We start from the raw sequence: 19944 nt of genomic DNA on the forward strand, positions 1-19944 counted from the left end.
GGGAGAGGGTAAATGGATTCTTTTTAACGATTCACAGAAACCACATTATCCCCTACTGTTACCAGTGGAAAAAATGTCTTCAGATAATCAGTGGTCAGCAGATGAGGACGAAGGCCAACTATCCCGACTGATCAGGAAATCTAGAGACTCCCCCTTTGTTCCCGTAGGTGAGTACACGCCTTGACCGGATACAGGAAAACTGCTTGTAATAATAACACATTAACGTTTTCTTTACCCACTATCTTTGAGAGTTGAAACGTTTTATGTAATTTTTTTTCAGATCATTGAAGCTCACCCCCTCGAAGCATGAGTAACACTTTCAGAACAGTTTCTAGTATGTGGTAAATCCCCAATAACTGTTAGCTATTCTTATTACGAAGCATGAGATTTTATGCTATTTCACCAATCTTCATTCGAGATCTACCTAAGATTACTGGTTCCCAGCCCACGTAAATGGAATTGATGGAATGGACTTAACTTTTCTGTGATGACTCAGGACCAGCAGCAGCAGCCTGGAGGTCTATTAGGGACCATGGAGACGTAGTTGTCTCTTTGTCCTCAGTAACTCCAACCATTAAGTTCTTGTGTCTGAGATTTATAGATTTTTCTGTCTTCCATTATTGTCGGGTACCATCAACCACTTCTGCTTCTGATGTTCTCTAGCCCTAGAAGCTAGATACCCACGCTTAAAAAGACTGATTCAATTCAGAGTAAGAAGCTCTGAGTGACAGGGGCCTGCCTGTACCCTTGAGAGCATGAACTTTGTGGCATTCATGTTCAGTGGCCCTTTTCCTGGCTTCCTGATGTGTTCCAGATGTTGAGGTTGATGGTTAAATAATCTCTAGATTAAAGAAGTGGTATTATAATTAGACCTGGAGTTCTATAATTAGACCTTAGTCTCTTTTTTTCCCAACACATATTTTCAACAAATGCTACATGTATGTGGGCTTTTTAAAAAACCCACAAAATCTGAGCACCAATATTAAGTTTTTAAAATCTAAGCTTTCTCTTTCTTCTCTGTTGGATGCTTCAGCTGCCCCAAGCATTATTGTTGTAGATTACAGCCATGCCTCTTTCCCTGTATTAATTTTGTCTGGAAACTTTTAAAATAACTTATGTAAATCAGACTTATATAAGTTTGTGATTAATTTTATAAAAACCTTCTAAATAAGTATAACTCATGTTTCCACTAAGGGTCACTGCAAATCTAGCAACTTCTAAGTGTCATTATTCACATATCAACAAGAATCAAAATTTTACTTTATAGTAATAGTCTGTTTGGAAGTTTCATTTAATTTGATTAAGACTTATAATGGCACCCACAAGAAATGAAAACATATAATTTTAGAGTTATTTATTCACCTTCCTTAGCATTTTTAACTAGAAAACAATTCAAGAACTCAATGCCGCTTGAAAAGATCACAATAATGAACACAGATTAATCACTGTGCCTGTTGTAAATTACATTGTTTTTCCAGAGACATTTAGGGTGATTAAAGTAGAAAGATAAAAGTGTTTCCAGCTAAATTCAATTATATACAAACTACAGAGACACTGTATGGAAAACAGTATAAAGGTTCTGACTTTAATCTCTAAAAAAAGCAAAACCAATTTAAGTAAGAACAGAACCTTGATTTGATAAGGGAAGAGAGCCGAGTTTTTGCTAGAAAAATAATGATAAATTTTGAGTATATATTATTGAACAGTTTGTTAGGCTATTGTTGTTATAATAATATCTGTATTTCTTGCTATAGAATGGAGTGTCCTGTGCAGATAATTTACAAGACATTTTTATTTGTTATCTTTAACAACTTCCATCATTATAATCTATTTATTTTAAAATCGTCTTATGATCACTGTTAAGGTCTGTGTATATATTATATGTTTTTAAACTGTGTTGGTAGATTGTTTTTTCTTCTTTCATTTAACATTTCTTATGTACATTTCTGTGTATTAGTCCTTCCTATAATTTTAATATTTTTATAGCTATGGCAGTTTTTCCTCTATTTGGGCCATTTGGGTTGTTTTTAGTTTTTGTGTCAACTTCATCACTTTTCTTTTGCTTATTTCCTTGGAGTATGTAGAATTTCCAGGTCAAGAAGCACAGTCAGTTTAATATCACTTATAGATTTCTGGAGTTCTTTCCATAAAGATTTAGCTAAACTTACAAAGCTTTCAGCATTGTACCTGTTTCTCAAATGTGCCTACCATCATCATTTGTTGTTTTTGCTGTTTTTATATATTTGTCAGTTTTATTTTCATTTCATTTATTGCTAATCAGCCTATAAACCATATATATGTATGTTATTATTTACTGATTCTTATTTCCACTTAGTACATGGAGCCTAAAAGAATAAATAGAACCTCACTCACCTATAGAGACATACATGTGCCACATGGTTAATCAAACTTGCTACCCTATATAAATATCAATTGCATTTATATATACTAACAAACACATGGAAACTGAAATTAAAAACATAATACCATTTACAATTACTCCAAAGAAAAGTAAATGCTTAGGTATAAGCTTAAGAAAATATGGACAGAATCTGTATGTTGAAAATTATAAAATGTTAATTAAAGAAATCAAAGACCTAAATAAATGTACAGATTGTGTGTTCACAGATTGGAAGACTCAGTATATAGTAAAGATGTCAATTCTCCCCAAATTGATCTATAGGTTTAGGGTAATTCTTATCAAAATCTCTACAAGGATTTTTGTAGACACAGAAAAGCTTATTCTAAAATTTATACGGAAAGGCACAACTCCTAGAATGTTAAAAAGGTTTTTTAAAAAAAGCAGGGGATAAAGTGGAAGAATCACCCTACCTGATATTAAGGCTTAATGTACAGCTACAGTAATTGAGACAGTGTAGGGAGGGAAAGAAGCATAGATCAATAGGATAAAGGAGAGAACCCAAAATACAGACCTATACTTTTATTATGCAAACGTTTTCTTTATTCCTATGTCAAAATATAGCATTTGTCCTTGTCATTTTAAGTCTACCCCACCCCTTTTTTTAATAATTTATTTTTCAATTGCAGTTGACATACAACATTATATTAGTTTCAGGTGTACAACATAGTGGTTAGACATTTATATGATTTAGGAAGTGATCACCCCAATAAATCTAGTACCCATCTGACACCATAGGTAATTATTACATGATTGACTATATTCCCTCTGCTGTACTTTACATCCCTGTGACTATTTTGTAACCGCCAATTTGTCCTTCTTAATCCCTTCCCCTTTTTTACCCATCCCCCTAACCCCCCTCACATCTGGCAACCATCAAAATGTTCTCTGCATCTCTGAGTTTGTTTTGTTTGTTCATTTATTTTGTATTTTATTTGTCTTTGTCTGACCTACTCCACTTAGCACAATACCCTCTAGGTTCATCAATGCTGTTGCAGATGGCAAGATTTCATTCTCTTTTATGGCTGAGTAATTTTCCATTGTATTATGTACTACCTTCTCTTTATCCATTCATCCACTGACGGACACCCAGGTTGCTTCCATATCTTGGCTATAGTAAATAATATTGCAGTGAACATATGGATAAATATGTCTTTTTCAAATTAGTGTTTTGGGTTTCTTTAGACAAATACCCAGAAGTGGGATTACTGGGTCCTTCTTTTTCTCATTATAGCCTTTGTTTTAAAGTCTATTTTGTCTGATGTAAATATTGCTACCCCAGCTTTTTTTTGTTTCCATTTTTATGAAATATATTTTTCCATCCCTTTACTTTTAGTCTGTGTGTCTTTTAATCTCAGGTGAGTCTCTTGTAGGCAGTGTATGAAAATAAGGCAGGGTCTTATTTTCTTATCCATCCAGCCACCCTATCTTTTGATTGGAGAACTTAATCCACTTACATTTAAAGTAATTGTTGATAGATATGTAGTTATTGCTACTTTATTATTCTTATTTTTGATCTTTGTTTTCTTCTCCTTCTCCAAGAAGTCCTTTTAACATTTCTTGTAATAATTGAGGTGATGAACTCCTTCAGCTTTTTCTTGTCTGGGATACCTTATTATTTTTTAGATGTTATAAATATGCTATTCTATTTTCTTCTCATTTTTGTTGTTGATTTTTTTCCCCACATTTAATTCTAACCCATCCAGAAGTTTTTTGTAGGATCTGATGTGAGATACAAATCCAAGTTAGTTCTCTAATAACCAATAAATTGTACTAATGATATTTATTTAATAATTATTCCTTTATTTGTTATTTGGTTATTTTGATTTGTCACGGATTGAGTTCTCACAGTATTTTAAATTTCTTTACAGAACCTTTCCTATTCAGTTGATCAGTTTTCTGTTTCAGAGCCAATGGCATAGACTTTTGATTGTCACAGCAGTATATTCACCCTTAACATCTGTAGGGAATAAAGAAATATTTGTATGGGCTTCTGGAGTCTTCTAGAATCACAGTTCTTCCCGGAGTCACATACCTCTTGTGCAAATATTTATACCTTTTCATCTCTCATTAAAGTTTAGTATCTCATGTTTTACAGAAGATTCAAGTTTTTATCACTTTACTAGATTTAATCCTTATTTGATAACCAATAGAGAGGAGTAAAGGCAAACACTCAAAAGCTATAGATGCTGGGCTGTTTGGTTCGTTCACTCAGTAAGTGACTTGCCCCAAATAAAAGCCTTGAAGCATGCACATTCGAAATTAGAAATGACTAGACAAATTACACTGTATGGTTCAGGTTTTTCTTTTTGGGAGTAGACAAAACTGCAAATATTGAATCCATGAATAGTATGGGTCCATTTTTAAGTCTCGTGGATCAAATCTGGCATGGTTCTTTTTAAAGTATGCGTTAGTATCTTGCCTGCTTATCTTCAAAGTACTGATGCTTTGGACAGTCTTTTATTCAATTGTCTAAGCTCATGGAAATTCTAGCCTGCTTCTTATGTAACCGCTCCTTTTTTGATTCACAGGGATAGCAGGCTTTATGACTGTGGTGTCTTACGGTCTTTACAAGTTAAAGTACAGAAAAGACCAGAAAATATCCATTCATCTTATTCATATGAGAGTTGCTGCCCAAGGATTTGTTGTGGGAGCTGTGACTCTAGGTAACCTACTTAATTTGTATCTTGTGTTCAGCTGTCTTTGAGAGTATTTGTATTTACTTTATCCATTCATATTAGAAGATGAATATCGGGTCAAGACGATACAATGGAGGAGGAATGGTAAGAAAAACAATGATCTTTAGGTTGCTGCCCAATTACAGGCTTACTTTCTTAATATTTTCAGCACTGAAAAAAACCCCAACAGATAAAAGGTACAAGCTTCCAGTTATAAAATAAGTTATGGCATGTAATGTATAGCATGGTGATATAGTTAATAATACTGTATTGCATATTTGAAAATTGCTAAGAGAATAGATCTTAAAAGTTCTCATCACAAGACAAAGAAATTCTGTAACTATGTATGGTGACAGATGTTAACTAGACTTATTGTGGTGATCATGTCACAATATATATAAATATCCAATTATTATGTTGTACACCTGAAAGTAATATGATGTTATTTGTCAATTACACCTCAATTTAAAAAAAAAAAAAAAAGTAGAGAACTAGGTTATGCGTTCTGTTATCCTCAATAATAAAAGGAGGAGTGAATAGTCCGTACCCTACATAACTCAGCTAAAAGCAGTAGCTATAGACCCCAGCCTTTATTGCTTAGCTAAGAGCAATATAGCTCCCAGCCTATTTGAACAGCCAATATCACTGTTAAAGTAGTTTAACTGGGAAGAAAACATTTTTAGAGCTCACACGTCTAATAGCCTTGTTCTCCTTTTATTCCAAGTTTTAGCAACAGGCAAATTTTTATTTTTATTAGTCTATAAAGTAAGCACTCTTTACATGTGACATGCGAGTCTAGAAAAAAATACAAGAAACTTTACTACAAAGTTACAGCCCTCACTTTCATCATTCAGCAACCATTTATTGAGCATTTGCTACTTGCAAGGCACTGAGCTGGTCTAGACATATAGACATAAGACTTAGTCCCTACCCTCAAAGAGTTTAGTCTCCTTAGGAGAGAGACCCAGCACAGAAGACAATAGAAAGTCATAGGTACTATGACAGAGATAGCACAGGTTGCTGTGTAAGGCCAGCACCAAGGAGGGGCATTTAACTAGGGCTGAGAGTCCAGGGGAGGCTTCTCTAAAGATGGAAACTGTGGGCAGCCGGTTGGCTCAGTTGGTTAGAGCACAGTGCTCATAACACCAAGGTCACTGGTTCAATTCCCATGTGGGCTAGTGAGCTGTGCCCTCCACAACTAGATTGAAAACAACAACTTGACTTGGAGCTGAGCTGCGCCCTCCACAACTAGATTGAAGGACAATGACTTGACTTGGAGCTGATGGGTCCTGGAAAAAAACACTGTCCCCCAATATTCCCAAATTAAAAAAAAGAGATATAAACTGTACTATGAGCCAAGTATGTGGAGGAATTAAGTAGGCAGAGAAGAAGATCAGCATTCTAGGCACAGGAAATAACAAAGGCACAGAAGCATGGCATATTAGTGGAACTCTACAGTTTGGTATAGTAGGTGAATCAGTTTGCTGAGAGAAGCAGAACTACTATCGCTTTTCCCCAGAAATAAAACCTAGTCGGACAATCAATTAGCCAATGCCAAGATCTTGGTGGCTTAGACTATTCTGATTACTGCTTTGACTGCTGCTCAGGACAGTAATCATGCTTTCCTTGTCCTTGTCAAGTAAATGCTGCTGCATGACATCTACCATCACAGGACTTCATCATCCCCACTGAATTCAGGGAGCCCAGCAGTTCCCATTGTCATTTCTGGCTTACAGAAAATAGTCACCATAAAACTCTGCAGGGACACCAGGGCTCCCTTCACAATGTATTTATCAGCCTTGGTGAAGGGAGTAGATATTTAGGGGGTGAGTGAGCAGGATAAATCTACTCTAACATTCCAATCTCCCTAAGCCTTTGGATACCTTCCTCTACGGCAAGGTTTCTCAATCTCAGCACCATTGACATTTTAGACTGGATTATTCTTTGTTGTGGGGCTGTCCTTGCATTACAGGATGTTTCGCAGCATCCCTGGCCTCTGCCCACTAGATGCCAACAGCCCCCACCCCTGCTGCCCCCAGTGTGACAGAAGTATACCAAGGAAGTTCTGGCGTTTCAACTCCATTTAGTGGAGATTTTCTTTTGGTCCAAGTTTCAGTCATTCTCAGACACGGATGGAAGGACCGTTGCTACTGGCAAAGGAGGCTCAGTAAAAATAGGGGTTCAAGGACCCAGTGTCACTGAAATCTGCTCATACGTCCCCAACACTGTTGTCAGTGCCCCACTCCTTCCAAAGCAATGCCCTTGTTTTAACATAAGAGACTTGGTGAGGTTGGGAGTTTGTGTTGTGATTAGCCACTCAGATTAGTTCCTGTGTGTGTTTTTCAAACACAGCTGCCTCAGGACTACAAGAGTTAAGAGTTTGTTTTTGGAAAATCGTAAGCTTTCAGGTCCCTCAGAGGACCTGGAGCTAGGAATTAAAAGCCCTGAGCCTCTCATTTTGTTTTCCCAAGTTCTCCTGCACACTTAGAAATAACCCAGCTTATGATGCTCCTTATTTCCACTACATATTCTATGGAAGTAAATACTTGATCACCCAAAGCCTGGCTTTCTATAGGCACCCGATTAAAGGAATCTACAGGCGGTAATTTAAACAAATGTTTTGCTATTGCATGCCATGAAATGCTAGTGACATCGTCACCACTGGGGGGAAATAGCCATTTTTAAAAATCTAATTAGACCCGAAAACCAATTCCAGATAATCCAGAACCAATTCAAAGGGCCTATCCTCATGGTTATGTTCCTCTAGAAGCTGCCAATACCAAACGCTGTATCAGTCAGGGTTCAATCAGAGAAGCCAAACTACTCGAGATGATATATACAAAGGGACTTATTATAGAAATAGGATCTTAAGCAATTTTGGGAGCTGGTTAAACTGTCCATGTTAGGCCTGTTGCTTATGTTTCTCATGCTGGGGCCTGAAGTTAGCAAGGAAGCAGTTGGGAAGGAGAAATAAACCGGAATCTGCAAGGATGCATAGAAACCCACAAAGACAGACAGGAATTTGAGTCAGTCTCTTACTGACTCCAACTTTGATTATGCTGTGACCTGTAGAAGCCGCACCCTCTATCGTGTAGCTAATCCACACCTGGCCTAGGAGCTAGAGAAGATAAGGGAGGAGATGCAGAAGGAGCCAGAGGATCTGTGACCCTGAATGCTGCTGCCCAGCAACAGCAAGATGTGCCCACAGATAAACCACCACATGGACAGCTGGAGTAGGGCCGTGTGCCCTGCACCAAGCCTTCCACATGTAAAAAGGATATGGCAGCTGCTGCTTCCACATTCACCTTCGAGTTTCAAGCAAAGGGTCTCATGAGCCAAACTAACCCAGAACTATGCAGGGAAGGGAATGCTGGAAAACAGCTAAAGCGTAGCTAAACTGATATAAAACAAATCTCCAAATGATTTTCATGGTTGTGATCTGAGGAGTAACAAGTGGGCCAGTGAAGGGTTTAAAAGGAAGTAACATAGAAAGGCAGTTTAGAAAGATGCCTGCTTTATAGAAAGATCAGAAATAGGCAATGTGGAACTGTTTAGGGAAGTTGAACAGATTGTCACACTAAAACAACGAGGAAGAAAAACCTATCAGAAAACTCGGAACAGTGGTTACCTATGGAAAAGAAGGGGATGTGGTCAGAAAGGAAACCGGGAGCCTTCTAGGACGCCTGCAATATTCTATTTCTTGAACCATTATTACAGGTGTTCACTCTACAACTACTTGTTAATCTGGTCATTTAAGTTTTATGTACTATTTTCCAGGCATATTATATTTCATCATGAAAAAAAACGTTAAGAGGAAAAGGAAAATGATTAGAGATGATTTGCAAAGGAGGGGAGCAAAAAAGACAGAAAAGTTAGATGATGAACTGGATCTGAATTAAGGCAGTGGAAATGAGAGGAGATGGATTCTAGAAATAATGAGGACTCGGCAACTAAGTGATTGGGAAAAGGAAGGAGGAATCAAGGCTGATTCCTAGGTTTGTGGTTTGGGCAACCAGATGGAAAGGTCCGCCTTTCTCTAATATAAAGAAAAACAGGTTTGGTAGGAGGAGAGCATATTGCACAAACAATAAGAGCTAACACTGAAGGAGTACTTATGACGTGCAAGCCACTCTAAGTGCTGTTATGTATCATCATCTCATTTCATCCTCATACCTATTTTGACACCAACTATGTACTCCCATACAATCCAACACTCATGCTAACCACCAGAAGCTCACGTCAGATGCCACAGGTTTAAGAACACAGTTCCCAGAAAGACTGCCCTCACTTCAGACCCCAACCTTTGGGAGTCCCCAGGCCACCTGCACTTCTGACCAACTGGCTACAAACTCAAGGGTTCCCCAGACTCCCTCAGGTTTACTTCATGCGAACAACTTACACAACTCAGGAAAGCGGTATACTTACAATTACAGTTTTATTACAAAGGATACAAGGATACAAATCAGGACCAGCCAAATAAAAGAGACACATAGGGTAAGGCCTGCGAGGGTCGCAAGCTCAAAGCTTCTATGCCCTCTCCCTATGGAATCAGGGATGTCACCCTCCCAGCATATCAACGTGTTTACCCACCAAGAAACTCCACTGAGCTTCAGTGTCCAGAGCATTTATTGGGGCTTCGTTTTGTAGCCACGGTTGATTGAATCACTGACCACGTGACTGAATTCAATCTCCAGACCTACTCCCCTACCGGGAGGTCTAAGAACCCTCTGGCCACCTGGTTGGTCTTTCTGGCTGACTAGCCACATCTTGAAGCTACCTAAGAGCCCACCTAATGAGTCATCTGATTAGCATAAATTCAGGTATGATCCAAAGGGCTCCTGAAGAAAGACACTCCAATTACTTGGGAAATTCCAAGCATTTTAGATCTATACCAGGAACTCTGCACAAAGACCAAAGTCTTTATTAAACAACAATACTCTGTGAGGTAGGTACTGTTATTATCTCATTTTACAGATAAGGAGACTGAGGCTCAGAGAGGCTAAGTTAGTTGTTTGCAGTCACACAGGCAATCCACTCTAGAGCCTGAACTCTTACATTATACTGACTGAGATGCCTATGGCAGATGTCTCCAAATTAGAGTACATCTCCTAGGAGATGTATAGGAGATCCATGGGAATGTGAAAAGAAAAATTTTTATCGTAACTACAAAAAAGCTTTACTAATATATAGACTGACCATGGTACATTTATACTGTTTATAAATAAATGCACATCTTGAGGGGCGTGCTCAATATATTTACTTGTGCACCATTTAAAAGTTTGGAGACCACCGCCCTATGGGATGTGGAAATATTACATATGGTACAATGAACATATATGGGTCTCACACTCAGAAGAGAGACCTAACTTAGAGATCTAACTTGCTTATCAGTGAAGCAACATGTGTGAATGAGGTGAGAAAAGAGTTGAGATCAGAACTCCAGAGAAGACCAACATTTAAGAGGTAGGCGAGAAGAATTATCTGTATCTAAGAAGTACAAGGAAATGAGTCCTGTAATTCTCTCTGAATCTGAGAATGTTATTTCCACAAATACCACAATTGTTCAAGTTTAAATCTTTTTTTGTCTTGAATTTTATGCATCTGTGATAGTTACCACATTATTTCTTTAGAAAATTTTGCAGACACCTGCCTCCCTTTGCTACCACGTTGAGGTGAGAACTTGCTTTATCCGCCATGCACTCTTTGAAGATATTAACAAGCAGTGTCAGAAAGGGAGGGAAACTGAAGTAAATGAAGGATTTAGTTTAGACAATCTACTAGATAGCTGATGCCTTGATAACTGAGATGGATGGGAGGCGGGATGAGTTGTAGTTTAATTCTGACTCCTTTGGGTGCAAACATTTACTGACATCCCTGGAATTCACTGAAGCAGCCCCTCTGTTCCTCAGGCTACTTCCGCCTTTCTCCATGGCCCTAGGAGACCTCACCTTGGGGAAGAAATACATCTGTTTGCTAAACTCATAGCGATTTCACCCACTAGATTGTAAATCCCTAGAAGCAGGGACTGGATCCATTAGTTTCTGTTTTCCTCAGGATACTACTGAGTACAAGTAGACACTGAACAGATAGATGTTTCCTAAATTGAGGTGCCTATTATTTTTATCTTAATCTCTAGCTATTTTCCTTTTTCACCAATGTTTCAAAATTCAAACTTTAGGGTGGCATAATAACATCATAAGCTCAGATTTACACTGATCTTAAACGGCTCTTAGTTTTTAAATTTTTTTTTTCTGAAACCATTTGTATGGTCCAAGTCAAAAATTAATAAGATGGAAGGTATTTTGTTTGTTTTTAAATTGTGGGCTAGTTTTGGGGAAAGGAAATGCAAGTAGAAGAAATTCAGTGTTTGTTTCCCATGGATACTCTATTGATATAGATCTTTTTGTTTCTAGGTGTTCTCTATTCTATGTATAAGGATTACATCAGACCTCGATTCTTCAATGTGTCCAAAAAATGAAGCTACATACAAAAAAGACAAGAAGCCTTCTGAAAACTATTATGAAGAACCAGTTTTCAATATATAGCAAATTATACTGCAGAAGTCTTAGACAGAATTCTCATAGCCTTGTATAGTAAGTTTTGATGTTTTAAGAAGTTGATTTCCAAACCAACAATCATAGTCAACTCAAAAATATCTTTGTTGATGTCTTTCAGAACTTATGACATGATTTTTTTTAACTTTTAACATTTTTATTTTGTAGTTAGTAGCAGAAAATAATCTATATTATGTCAAATCAATCTGAAAATTAGGAATTAGTTATATAGTGGCTACAGAAAAATTTTCTTTATCCATATTAAATACGACAGTCTATTTGTTGCTTGATTCCCTTCAAATAGGGCAAGGTAATTAAGGCTTTCATAAACTCCTTTTTAGAATGGGTAATAATTACAGTAGGAGAATGGTCATGTTATTTAAATTTGGTTCACCACTGTGCACCTTATTCTTATATAGAAACTTGACTATTTTACCACAAACATAAATGTTTAACGTTTAAATATCTGTGTATTCATTTGTACATTTCTTGTAAGTACAAAGGTAAATTGCTAAAAATAAAAAAAAAATCCCTTTTCTCCCAGATGGCAATATTGTGGGGGTGAGAAGATTTAGTCCAGATGTGCTATTGCTAATCTAGTATGCCACTGTAGAAAACACAAGAAACCAAAGTAGACATAAAATGTTAAGTGTGCCTGTGGCTTCAAATTCCTCTGTACCTGCCCTAGGGTTCTAAAAAAAAGTAGACTTTGTTGAAGTCATAAATGTCCTGACTCAGATGTGCTCCCTTAGCATCCAAGCCTTGGAAAGAAAAAAAAAGATTCACTAAAATAAAACTGAAAATGCACTGTACGATGATCCCTGGTACTTATTTCCCTTTCCTTAATGTTTACTGTAGTGAAGGGTTATTCTGAAAGCAAGGTGAAGTCTAGTATTTGAGGAAGGGAAAAGAGGTCGGAATATCTGAAAATATGTCTGCATTCTAGATCTTAACCCACTGTTCTGTGTATTATATATACTTTTCTCCACTGACGCAGAATTATTTTAAAAGTTGTCATTTGTACCTATAATGAGGTTCTTCTGGTGCCACCAACAAGTACACATAGTTTGGTCAACTCTCTCCTCTTTGGAAAACAGGCAAGGAAAGAATCCAACTACTTCATCCCACTAAAGTATACATTCCAGCAGCTGGACCTAATATGCCCTATGAAGATCAGGAAAATCGACAACAGCTGGCACAGAATGTCACCTGACAGACACTTTGAAAAAGAGATATCATCCTTCACGTTGATTATACAACGAAAATATTTCTAATCAGGCTACTGGAAAGACTACACTCTCTCATTATATACTCAGCATTAAAAATAGATTAACTGAAGTGTTTAATTAGAAATGGCTTTTCTCACAAAACCCAATAGTTTCCAGAATTTTCTAACCTTACTCTGAGAGAACTCAAGTAATGTATTTATTGCTTGAAAAAAGCAATGCAAAGTATTTATTAAGAGTAGCTACACATGAGAACTCACAAATTGTATTTAAATTAAAATGTAAAGTCAGATGGTTGCTGGACTTATGCTGATCACTTCTTTAGGTATATAAATGTTGAATAACTATGATGTATACCTGAAAGTAATATAATATTGTATGCTAGCTATGTTTTAATAAAAATCTTAAAAATATAAAATGTAAAATCATATATAGGTTAAAAAAGCAGGATGTTCATTCACTCACATTAGCTTGGATAAAGAGGGAGGGTTATTGCAGGAAGACCCTACGAATAGGTGATGTACAGTACCTGAACTGGCACGATACTTGTGGGGCAAAGCTTTGGTGGCTTAATTTCATAATGTTTAAAATTAAGAAGGCATTGGCTACTGCAACCCCTAATGCTTCATTTGCTAGTTAAACTATTTCTTGTGCCTGGATGTGCTCTGACTGCCTTTTACATTAGGTGATACACAATTACGTAGCAGCAGCTGCTCAGTAACAATTATTTAATTGTATTTTTCTGACATTCTGGGTATACAATGTCAGAGCATCCTTTTACAAATTGACCCATAGTGTTAAACTCCAGAAACTGAGTGTACACATCCAGGTTACTCTTAAAATTGAATATATTAATATCTATATAGGCACATGATATAAAAATCCAGATCTTTAAATCATAAATTAGAGAATGAGCAAATGTTCTTAACTTACCAAAAAAGTTTAGCCAAGACTCACTCTTTAGACATCGAACTCTTCTACTGGTTTTGGTATAAATTAGTTTGCTTTATTATCGAATTTTCTGATTATAGGAGTTGTATGACCTGAGGGGTATACTTAAAAATTTTTGTAAACTTTCGTCTGTTCCTAATAACATACAGTTAAAAATGGAGAAGAGCTATAGAAATCCCCTAAATATATAATCTCTATTTAACCAACCACTTCATCTTTTATGAGTAGCAAAACAATTTTTTTTTTTCTTTTCCCAAACATTCTCTGGGAATGAATGAAATTGCCCAGGGAGGAAGGAAAATCCAACAAATTGATTCATCTAGAGTTGCTATCTGTGTATAAAGAAACCGAAACACTGAAATTCATTTTCAAAGTCTTTTTCAAGTGAAAGCTGCTAGTTTATGTTACTTCAGTTTCATTTTTAAAATCAGAAGGACTCTAACCTAGGTTACAAGGCTGCTGGTCTTATCAGAAGTTTCAAGGGCCCCTGACGTAGTAATGAGGGAATTTTAAAGTACAGTCTTAGAAAAATCCCTGCCTCTTATCCGGCCAAGTCATTATAAGTGAAGATAGAAAATGTCTGGATTTTTTTTTTTAAGTCTTATTGAAAGGTACTAAGTTTTAAAATAAGGCAGAGAGGTCAGATATCTAACTTTCATGTGAAAAGACGGAAATATGCTCAAAGTCACAAAAGGCTGCAGGATTTACAAACTCTATGCTTTTGGGGCTGGAATGAAATGAGTGAAGGAGTATATGCCCCCCCTAGAGCATATCCTATTAAAAGTGGAGAGCTGCCATTCAGTTCCAGTCAACTGCATTTCCATGCAGGAATGTGAAGCCAGTGTTGAAAATCTTCTGCCTTTTCAATCAGATAATTATGCAAAAACTTTCTGTTAAATATTAAATTTTTATTATAAAAATTTTAAGGAAAAACAATCCTGGTTTGGAAGAGGGGGTTAAAAAAAAAAAATCTGTAACCCATAAATAGGCAGGCAGTTTGTGTCACGTAATCTTCCATGTCCCAGTGTAATTTAATCTCATACTACTACTTGGTATAAATACCTTAAAACATTTTTAATCTCCTTAGCATTCCCTAGGAGATTCAAAATTAGAAATATAAGCTACTCCTGGAAATAAGCTTTGGACCTAGAAATGGTAATGGACTATTAGCAGGGAAAGTGGGAAGAAAAGACATGGTAGGACTATACAAATATTAGGGAAAAAAACTAATACCTCCATTGTGTTCTGTTGGAACTTACAAAGTTCAGTGTTAGAAGTTTCTTCTTTTTATACCTAAAACTTGAATGCTAGAATGGGCTGAGTTACAAGGCATCATGGAAAACTGATCTTTGGTTAAAGTATGGTTTCTGGATCTTGTCACTAGGTATTAAGCTCTTTGGAACATACCGTCGTTATCTCTGAAAAAATTTCAGGAAAAGCGACAATAAAGACAGTAATAATTATAAAGCACACCGGTATCCAGGATTAAATATGACTGCCAAATATAATAAATGTTTTCTTTAGAAATGATGTGCTAGTATCAGTAGTTACTAAGGGTCTAATTGCTTAAAATCGAAGTGAAATTTAATTGGCCATAGTCAAGCACCACTTTAAAAGGCAAGTCAATTTGACCAGTTCATTCTGAAAAAGAGCATTACTCCCTTTCTTTTCTCACTTGCGGTCCAGACAAACAAATATGATTTATCTGAATAATGTTTTAAAAAAACACAAAAGATCAATTTTTATAACCTTAAAACTCTACCCAAACTGATATGTTCAGGTTTACATAAATATATACACATACCATGTTTCCCTGAAAATAAGACCTACCTGGACACTCAGCTCTAATGCATCTTTTGGAGCAAAAATTAATGTAAGACCCAGTCTTATTTTACTTATTTTATTTATTTTACCCTTATTTTGCATGAAGGGTGCACATATATAAGACAGGGTCTTATATTAATTTTTGCTCCGAAAGACGCATTAGAGCTGATTGTCCAGCTAGGCCTTATTTTCAGGGAAACAGGGTACATATTTTTAAAAATTCCAGAAGTTAAGACACAAGCCCATAGGGGTGTGTGGCCATCATAGGCCAATCAATTAACTCTGGCTGTTGTAGGACTATTGTGAGTTGGGTGGGTCTTTGACCTACATTTAAAGCTGTCAGCTTTTAACACCCTTCCCATGAGGAAATCTTTGCCTTTTGTTCAAAACATTTGAACAAAACTCACCTCTGAATTAACAGAGCTATGTGAACAGGACATTGGCACAAAAGGACTAAAACAAAGTGGTTCTTATACAGTCCGTCAGGCTGTCAGTCATCTAGACACAAGTGAATCAGCATCCATGGAGTTCAGAAGGTAGAGTTCAGGCTGAGCTGTCAATCCCAGATGATACTAAGGACAAAAAGATAGAAAAGGGTTAGATTGATTTGCAAGTATTTAAATATTGAAATTGACATTTAAGTACCTATAAATAGCATATTAATATAGGCCTTCTTTCAGTACTGCTACATTGATTTTGAGATCCGCAAAGAAATGGCTTACAGATACATGGTTTATGGTATATAAAATAATAGCTAGGAGCTGGAATAGTTAAGGATTTAGATAGAGCCAGATGCCTTCAGCCCAATCAGCACTTTGACATTCTTGTGACACACTTTGCCTCAGGGAAGGTGCGTCTGATCAGGATATTAAGGGCAAATGCACTGAGTCACTGAGTGCTTTTGTATGTGGTATGTTAGAAATCACATTTCAGATGGTCTAAATCCTGAGCCTGTTACTCTTTGGCACCTGAGCCATTTTTCGTTAAAAACAAACAAACAAACAAAACTGGCATGTCCCCAGAGGGAGATGACCTATGGGTCCCCAATGTTTGTCCGACTAAATCAGAATCACTTCAGCTGCTTTGAAAACACATTGCAAACCCTACTGCTGGAGATCTGAATCCAGATGGTTTGTGTTGGGACCTATGAAGCTGTATTTAACTTTTTCTCTCCTCTGCATACTCTGTGGAACAATCACTGAGTCTCATTTTAGCCCTACTGTTATTACTTAGGGCTTTAGAAATGTTCCTCCTCATTGGCACAACAACCTGTGAGTGAATGCAGAATGCAGACTATAAATCCACAGGAAAAAAATATTTCTATTGTATAGTGGAAAAGGCACTGGAGTTGGATTCAAGCTCCGTCTCTGCCATTTCCTGTGACCTTGAGCAAGTCATGTGTCCTTTTGAGCCTTATCCTACTTATTTGTAAATGGGAATAAATGCTATCTTTGCAAATTCCAAGTACAGTAATGTACTATCTCATGTTAGTGTTCAATAAATATATTACAAATTGCCCTCAATACTTCTCAGGCTTATGACTGTAAAGATGAGTTCAAATGGAGCCCAAGATAAGACTATTCTCAACTAATGGGCTAGGAAATTACTGAGTCACACTGGCCTTAGTGCAGAAAAACAGCTCTTCAAAGACTTCAGCTTCCTTATCCACTTTAGGGTTTTACATATCAGGTTTAGTAATCAAGGGCAACTGTCAGATACACTGACAATTCAGTGTAGCCTTTTCTCTAGTGAGCTAAGGTGATGGACTTCCTCATTATGTCGTAACAAGCGTTGCATTATTAGTCCCAGATTCCCAGAGTATGTCACCTACGGAACTCCTTCATTGGAGAAGTTTGTCATATTACTGAGACATTGAGAAATGAGGCTAAATGGTACAGGAATAGGCTAGAGGTAATGCAAATGAGTAAACTTAACTAGTTCCAAATTATTGCTGGGATAGGATCACAGAGGGCCCTCCCCATTTTCTACGCCTGCCAGAAAGCATTGTTTGTTTTTAATTTGGCACAGGCCATACAAAACTAGTCAACCAGTTGGCAACTTCTGAGCTAAAACATAGTCTACCACTAATCAGAGTATCAAATGCTTTGATGTGCTGATGTGTCTGGTGCTGCTAAACACCAAAGCTTGGTCTTAAATTTGCACGAAGGGTGCACTATAGATTATATAGGATGGCTTGATAACAATAATGTAGGCCCTGGAGTTAAGCTATTCGAGTTCAAATGCCAACTGCTAACAATGTAAAATTCAGCGAAACTATTTTTTTGGCTTGTCAGTTGTCTTAACTATAAAGGTTGATCTTCTTGTTATAAGAATTAAGTGAAATCATGAGTGCTCAGACCAGGACTACCCATAATAGTGTTAGCCATTTTATAGCTAAGGTGTCAAGAGAAGCTGACACATTTCGATTCGTTGGTCCTAACCAATGATGGGAGCAGAAAGCGTACCAGAGGGCAGAGCTAAAGGGAATGTTTCAAATCGGGGCCTTCAAATTGTTATGCATTCTATTTTAGTTTTAAAACTAAGCCCAAATTAAGAAGGGAGAGCTGTATGAGGAAGGACAACATGGAGAACAAAATTGCCAGATTACTTCCATGGTGTTACCTAAGTATTCAGCTTCTGTAAGACAGGGAAAACTTGCAATGAAGTTCTAGTGACAAATTAAGTTCTGACTTCCTAGGACAAATTAAGTGCTGACTTCAATTTTCCTGTCATGTGTCTAGTGACAGAGCTAGTTCACTGTGACTGAATTTTATTTTTATTAAATGGTGCCAATACTTTCATTTATATCAGGTCTGCCAAAATGCTCATTCATTTTCAAGCTAAACAATTTTGGTTTTTCTTTCCAAATACTCCTACTTTTTATTGGAAGTATATACAGAATATACGAGGTATAATCAATATGGTGAATGTTTAAATTTTAAAAAATTATTATAGTAAAAGACACACTGCCATTAATCCCCCTCAAAAAACTCCCCCTCACTTCAAACACATTTATCCCATTGTTCTTGCCACTTTCTGAAGTAGTTCTGGAAGTCCTCTTTCGTGGGTGTCTTTAGTTGAGCTGTCATGGCTGCCTCGATGTCCTGAATCCATTCAAAACATTTACCTTTCATGGTCATTTTGACTTTGGGGACAAGTCAGAAGTCACATGATGACAGATCTGGTGAATAAGGTGGATGAGGACACACTATAATGTTTTTATTTGACAGAAATTGCCATATATCAGAAGTGATGTGTGACACGGAGTGTTGTCCTGATGAAGGATGAAGTACGACACTCATGAAACAGGACTTCCAGAACTGCTTCAGAAAGTGGCAAGAACGATGGGATAAATGTACTCGAAGCGAGGGGTAGTATTTTAGGGGTATTAATGGCAATGTGTCTTTGACAGTAATACTTATTTTTTTTAATTTAAACATTCACCATATTTTGTGATCACACCTCATAAAAGCCTATTTCAATGGTGAAACAAGACTACAGATAGAAAAATGTTCAGTTTAGAGCAGAGAAAGGCAGAATTACAATTTTTATCAAGTTTAAATATGGCCATGATGTGACTTTGAGGAATAACAAAACTATATGACTAAGTGGGTAAACAGAAATTAATGTTTGGAGTCTGCAATTCATCAAGTCTTCTAAGAACTAAACCTATTTATCTTGCTATCGGGGATACTAACAGTGTGGGCTTAATATGTCATTCCAGGTGGTAGTTCTGTTTCGGTATTTCAAAGATGTTGAGACCCCCATTAATAAAGTATTTTCAAGGTAAAAAAAATACCCAGGAAACCAAATTGGAAAAAGAAAAATGTTTTTAATTACAAACCAAGTTCACATATTGTTAAATGGTCACCAAAAGCTCAGTTGTAACCACTCCTAAAACCACTAGCAGGACCTCAAGGAGCCAAACTGCAGCTCTTCCCATCCTTGTTAATTCCTCGTATGCTGTAGCAGCACAATTATTTCATGTCATATTTATGGAGAACAAGGACCAATTTACATCAAGTACAACTGTATATCCTTAGACATTCCACACAAGGATACTGCCAAAACACACTGCACATGCGGGCACTGGAAAACTTAAACGTTCTAAACATTGTTGACAAGTACAGACTGAGTACAGACTGAAGTCCACTATCTGAGAGGATCAAATGGAAAACCGTATGGGAGTTTTTAACACTGTGAAAAACTACACACATAGTGTTAGAAAATGCCTTTAATTGGGAAGAAATTTTCCATCATTGCAAGACATAAATATAACTTCTAAAAGGAGA

The 19944-nt window shown here is 36.9% G+C and overlaps 2 protein-coding genes across 7 annotated transcripts in view; one reads left to right on the plus strand and one right to left on the minus strand.

The window, feature by feature from the left end:
• The window catches only part of LOC117028243 (HIG1 domain family member 1C), a 44327-nt gene extending 28592 nt beyond the window's left edge, over positions 1-15735 (plus strand). For 2 of the 3 annotated variants that reach the window (XM_033116592.1, XM_033116595.1), the window contains exons 2-4: positions 38-167; positions 4951-5085; positions 11511-15735. In XM_033116592.1, coding sequence (XP_032972483.1) covers positions 38-167; positions 4951-5085; positions 11511-11575 — 330 coding nt within the window. In that variant the 3' untranslated portion in view covers positions 11576-15735. The remainder of the gene's footprint in view (positions 1-37; positions 168-4950; positions 5086-11510) is intronic. The other variant, XM_033116594.1, reaches the window with a different exon arrangement.
• A 39-nt stretch (positions 15736-15774) lies between these two features.
• SLC11A2 (solute carrier family 11 member 2) overlaps positions 15775-19944 on the minus strand; it is a 30016-nt gene continuing 25846 nt past the window's right edge. For all 4 annotated transcript variants that reach the window (XM_033116587.1, XM_033116589.1, XM_033116590.1 and 1 more), the window contains exon 17: positions 15775-16224. In XM_033116587.1, the coding sequence (XP_032972478.1) occupies positions 16147-16224 (78 nt within the window). In that variant the 3' untranslated portion in view covers positions 15775-16146. The remainder of the gene's footprint in view (positions 16225-19944) is intronic.

This window comes from Rhinolophus ferrumequinum, chromosome 10 (genome assembly GCF_004115265.2).
Source record: "Rhinolophus ferrumequinum isolate MPI-CBG mRhiFer1 chromosome 10, mRhiFer1_v1.p, whole genome shotgun sequence".
Taxonomy (NCBI): domain Eukaryota; kingdom Metazoa; phylum Chordata; class Mammalia; order Chiroptera; family Rhinolophidae; genus Rhinolophus; species Rhinolophus ferrumequinum.